The following is a 6,000-nucleotide window of genomic DNA, read 5'->3' as shown; positions in this document are numbered from 1 at the left end:
GGGGGGTTTGGAGTGCAGGGGGGGACTCAGGGTTGGGATGGGGGTTGGGAGACGGGATGGGGTTCGGGGTGTGGGCTCCAGGTGGTGCTTACATCAGGCGGCTCCCGGGAAGTGGCTGGCATGTCTAGCTCTGAGGTGGAGTGGTGGCCACGGGGGCTCCGCACGCTGCCCCTGGCTGCAGGTGCTGCCCCCTGAAGCTCCCATTGGCTGTGGTGCCCTGAGCTGGAGGGACATGTCGGCCGCTTCCCGGGAGCTGCGCGGAGCTGGGCAGGGAGCCTGCTAGTCCAGGCAGTTAAAAGCTGGTGGCACAGCAGGTCAGTAGTGCTGACTGGAGCCGCCGGGGTCCCTTTTCAACTGGGTGTTCTGGTTGAAAACTCGACACCTGGTAACCCTTCTTAGAGGGCAGTCTTTAGTTTGGGTAGATCTGCAAAGGCATTTCACTCAGGCCATTTTAAGATCTGTGCATAACCCAGATCATATTCAAAATCTTTATTGCCATCTCACAAGATGAATTCTTTGGGTGTAGCCATCTGAATAATAGTGGGCTGTGGGGGAGGGATAGAAGGGGAGTGGAAGTTTAAGAACTCATTTAAATAAAAAAAGACAGTAAAAATAACTGCTTCTGTTGGCTAGAAATAAATCAATTCTAATTCTTCAGGAACATCAGATTTTGTTCAATATAGTTCAGCTGCAGGAAAAATGAACCATTATGATGTGAGTTTCTCTATTCATATATAGGACATAGAATAGGTGACAAAAGAGCTCTTTCGTGATCTCCTTGCTCCATTATGAACAGAGACATGTCTTTGTTTAGCTGTTTTATAGCCGTTGTCCAGCTATACCAAAAGAAGGACAGGAGACACTTGATATGGATTTAATTAGGCTGCAACTTTATTATTAGATGTCTGAGACTACATCTAAGTGTACAGTGCAGGCAACTCCATGTTTATCCCATAATTACCTGGGGGGCTTCCACCACTCCCCCTCTTTTTCCATCCAGGTCCCTCTAGCACATCTGTTGCTGGGGCCTTACCATCCACCCCCCTTATAGGAGGGTTAAGGTGGGCTATAAGAAAGGGGGGTTGGCTCCCTGCCATACCAATCATAGGAGCCCTGAACCAGCCCACCCCTGTTCTGTTCCTTTAACCAGCACCTCCTTTTTAAGTCTTTACCAGGCCATTTATCTGGTCACTGGATGCCTTCCCTATGCACTGGACATCTGCCCCCACACTTACCAAATAAGTTGCGACATATAGCCTACCACACCTTTTGTGCTTACCATAATAGGTCTTTCCTGACACCCACTGTGGGGAAGATGGAAAAAACCCCACTCCACCAAAGCCAGTATTGTGGTGAGGTAAAAATACCTTCCCTGCCTCCCTAAAAGGATTGACTAGTGCAATGCCCACAGCAGGTTCAAACCCGACCTGATAATCACACCTCAGGGGGATGGAGAGTGGGTGCTGCCTTGCTTGCTGTGTGGAGAAAGAGGTGTCCAATGCCAGAGCTTGCACTTTTAAAGCTTTCCGCCCTTACATTCACGGGGGATGAGTCAGTGCTGCAAAGATGACCAACACCAACTTCTTGCAGCAGTTTCTGACCTTGTTCCCCCCTACCATCTTAAAGCACTGCTGCCTTCCTCCGGCAAGCCTGGACAACATATCCACCCCACTTTAGGCGCGGTGCGGTCAGTGTTGCAAACTAGCTAGTGTAAGGAGGAGAGGTATACTTAATAGAATACAGTTCTGAAGACACCTGTATTTGTACTAGCCTCTACTGCTGAGTTAGCTTTACTAAAACTAAATTAATTTGAAACTGTTGTGTTTATCAAGCCCGATTTAAAAAAAAAGTTTTCAGGAGACAGCATTTTTTAAAAGGCACATTGAAGAATATTTACTGTTATCTAACATTAGTTCCTCTTTTCTTTTGTCTTTATGTAATAGAAGCTGACTTTTCTCCAATACAAATTTCTTTGTCTCTCCCTTTCCCCCTTCTCCCTCCATGTTGTAGATGTGAAGGGGGCTTAGGGAAGAGGAGACGATGGAGCCATTCTCCTTTTCCTGAAGTCTGCAGAAGCAGAGAATCTCCAGTAAGGTTTGGGATGCCCCCTCAATTCCCACAAGCTTATATGCACACTGAACACACTTCACCAGCTCTTAGCCTTAGATGGCCAGTCCTTGGGGACCATTCCTGACTGTCTCTGAAGTTCAATAGACTAGTTAGCTGTCTGAAGACTTTACTTTGACTATTTGAGTCTGACAGGCCTCGTTGGCTCACTGTGGGGGTCGCTGATGACTCTCCTAAGGCTCCTCAGGGTTGGGGTCTTTACCTAAAATTAGATTAAAGAGTATAGGATAATGTGTACTTAAAGCTTCATTAAAATAACCCGGTATATGACTAGATGTGAAACCAGAATGTAAAAATTGTATCTCTAGCATGTGTCAGTCAATAGCTAATCAAGACCTAACACATTTAGAGTTGTACACATTTTTCGTTCCATCATCACCATAATGTATTTCCAAATATATTAATTGCAACTCAGAATAAAACGGGTCAAACTCTGTTCTTGGATAAGTGTGTCTAGACATAACTCTTATGAGTTAAGTAGGATGGAGCCAGTTGTGTACATTTTGACTCAATGTGTTTTCACAACATTGAGTATGACAGGTCTGCAGCATTACAACATGGTCTGTTGTGAAGGCATAAAACAGAGTGATAAACCATTAGATGCATCACCAGTTCTCAACCAGGGGTACAAGTACCCTTGGGGGTATACAGATGTCTTCCAAGGGGTACATCAGCTCATCTAGATATTTGCCTAGTTTTACAACAGGCTACATAAAATGCAGTGGTGAAATTAGCACAAACTCAAATTTAATTTGACTTGTTTATACTGCTCTCTATATTATTCACTGAAATTTAAGTACAATATATATATTCTATTTGATTTATTTTATAATTATATGGTAAAAATGAGAAAGTAAGCAATTTTTCAGTAATAGTGTACTGTGACAATTTTTTATTTTTATGTCTGATTTGTAAGCAAGTGGTTTTTAAGTGAGGTGAAACTTGGGGGTACGCAAGACAGATCAGACTCCTGAAGGGGGGTACAGTAGTCTGGAAAGATTGAGAGCCACTGAGTTATATTACTGACTGAGTCATAGATTTCCTTGTGACTTTGGACAAGTCACAATCCCGTTGTTACTGAATCTACTCACTTATAAAATGGGGGAAAACGTGTTTTTCTGGTTCACAGTTTTGTTAAATCTAGAATTCATTGTTTCTATAGCTTTTTAAAATTTTCGGATGGAAGGTAGAAATTAAGGTCAAAGTATTATTTATTAGCATGCTCACATTTAGGATTTTATTCAGCTCTTGTAAGTACAGGTGACAGTCATATGATAAGAAGGCAGAAAGTATAAAAAAGATTTGAAGATCTTACTTAATATTCCACGCTAAAAAAGAAAACCAATGCTTTTACTTGCTTTCATTTGAAATTATGTTGCTTAACTCACTCAGGGGGGCTCTGTGTGCTCAAAAATGAGTTATGGGATTTTACCAAATTCACACAAAAAATTTAAAGTGTGATTATATGTTTGTTTGCAGATCTCAGTGATACAGCATATTACAATGCGTATTTTTTTCCCTAAGTATTCTATTACAATGGCTGATAACTCACTATGATACTGAAATTTAGGTATTGGCCGTACTAAAGAGAGAAAAGGAGTACAGATTTGTTTTAAGAGATTCTGTGCTAATTTGGTGTTTCACAATTCTTCCCCCCCCCCTCCCTCCCCTGCATGTAGGCCATTTCAGTTTTTAAACGGATGCATGTTCTTGCATGCCTGATTTAGACTCTGAAATCAAAACTATTAGACATGGGAAATAATTGCAATTTTTTTTTATAATTTGAAACTGGGTTCTTGTCATGGAATAAAAGAATATCTAAAAAGGTGGAATTTGGGTAGCCCTTCAAAAATATCATATTAAAATGCTGATCCACAATACTCAGAATCCAAACTATGGAGAGAGAGAATTTTTATCACTCAGCCATTACACCAAGGAAATAAGCTAGACTCTACACTCAAGAGCAAGACTAAGAAGAAAAAATGGTATTTTGATGAAATCTGACAAGGTAAGGAAGCATAATTACGCAAAAAGCAAAGGGCTTATAGCTTTAGAGTGGCTATTGTATGAATTGCATAGAGGTGATGTAGAAAACTTCATGTTGGAGTGTAATGGCTTTAAAATTTAGTAAAAATACAAATGGGCTTAATGATGAAACATTGCAGTTATGATGAGCTGCTTCTTAAGATTTCAGCTACTTAACCTTCAGACTTTAAATTCTGCATTTACAGTTAGTGGGTTAATGCCACTCAAAATCATTAAAAATTTTGATTTTGGTCAATTGTTCCTTTAAGAAAAAAAAAGTAGATAATCAGACTCTCATTGTGAAATTTTTCCTTGTTACAGACAGAGTGGTGGTGAAGTTAGAATAGTCTGTCACAGCAATTCAGATCTAAAGCAGGAATGGGAAAAGCTGTAAGGTCAGAATAAAAACAGTATTAAATGCAACTACTGTAGGAATTATACATCACTCAGAGTGCACTGGATGCAGGCCAAGCATGTTTACAGTCTTTAGGAAATGATCTGCTTCAGCAAATTAGTTCTAAGATGCTTTCTGTAGTTTACCAATAAATCAATGGAATTAGAAGTTCCTGAAGCTTGATTGGTTAGAGAAATTAGGGCAGAAAAGTTCAGGATTTGGGAGATGTCACAGCTTTGAAGACTTCAGTACACTGATGCAGTATGAATATTAGTTTTGTTTAGGCCCTAATTTGAAGTTAGATCCTCATCAGCAGACCCCTGCACCTGCGTGGAGACTCATTTAAAGGCAGTGGGGTTCCACCTGGCACCAAGGGTCTACCTGTGTGAAAATGATTGCAGGGTTGGGGTCCAGAATGGTAGAGTGGCATGCGATTACTTTGTCAAACACTATAAGGTGCTGTACATTTAAAATATCCTATCATACTTCTTTATAAAAGTTGGATTTAGTGACGGTCATTGTAGACATAAAATAAGGCCTAGCACTTGTTACACAAAAGAGTTCAGGTAAGATACTGTGTGAAACATGCTCTTTCATACTTTCATAGACATAGTCTTCTTTAGTGATCTCCTATAAATTATTTTCAGTACTGACTCATTCGGACTTTACCCAATAATTATTAAATAGCAAAGAAAGAAACAAGGGTTTGATTTAATGTTTTATATTTTTGCTCTTCAAGCAATAATAATAGCATATACACGAGTGAAAATTGCATAGCCAGAATCAGCTTTTAGCAGATTTTGTCAGATGGTAAATCCAGCATATTACCGGTATTAGTGGGCTGTTTCTGTAGGGGATGCATTTTTCTTAATAAATGGACATTGTAACAATAGAGACAACAAAAATGAAAGATGATCCATTAATAATAAAGCTAATTGCTTAAGAAAAGCAATTTAACTTAAAATGTGAAAATTTTAAATGTATCCAGTTAAAACCCTAAAGGAAGGTAATTTAGTATTTATCTACACTTGGAAGTTTATCAGAATAGAGAGACAAGGGAGGCAGACGTGAAAGCAAGCCACTACTGTCTGATACGGCGTACTGGCAAGAGCGCCGTGCCGGACTGGACCTGCTTCTCCCGCGATGATTTAAAGGGCCCAGGGCTCCAGCTGCTGCGGGGAGCCTCAGGCCCTTTAAATCACCGCTGGAGTTCCGGTAGCCAGGCTCGGGCGGTGATTTAAAGGGCCCGGAGCTCCAGCCCCTGCGCGGAGCCCCGGGCCCTTTAAAGTGTCACCCAAGCCCGGCTGCTGGAGTTCCAGCGGCGCTTTAAAGGGCCCAGGGCTCCCTGCAGCAGCAGGAGCCTCTGGCCCTTTAAATCGCTGTCGGATTCCCGGGGCTCCTGCAGCTGGGCTCGTGCGGGGATTTAAAGGGCCCAGTGCTCCTGCCAATGCAGG

At 41.5% G+C, this 6,000-nt stretch overlaps 1 protein-coding gene across 3 annotated transcripts in view; it reads left to right on the top strand.

Moving 5' to 3' along the window:
• The first annotated feature begins 220 nt into the window (after nucleotides 1–220).
• The window catches only part of PTPRE (protein tyrosine phosphatase receptor type E), a 125,514-nt gene continuing 119,734 nt past the window's right edge, over nucleotides 221–6,000 (top strand). For 2 of the 3 annotated variants that reach the window (XM_045022542.1, XM_045022540.1), the window contains exon 1: nucleotides 659–714. In XM_045022542.1, the coding sequence (XP_044878477.1) occupies nucleotides 710–714 (5 nt within the window). In that variant the 5' untranslated portion in view covers nucleotides 659–709. Of the gene's footprint in view, nucleotides 315–658; nucleotides 715–6,000 lie in introns of those variants that run through there. The other variant, XM_045022543.1, reaches the window with a different exon arrangement.

This window comes from Mauremys mutica, chromosome 7 (assembly GCF_020497125.1).
Source record: "Mauremys mutica isolate MM-2020 ecotype Southern chromosome 7, ASM2049712v1, whole genome shotgun sequence".
Taxonomy (NCBI): domain Eukaryota; kingdom Metazoa; phylum Chordata; order Testudines; family Geoemydidae; genus Mauremys; species Mauremys mutica.
This window is presented reverse-complemented; position numbering and strand designations above follow the sequence as displayed.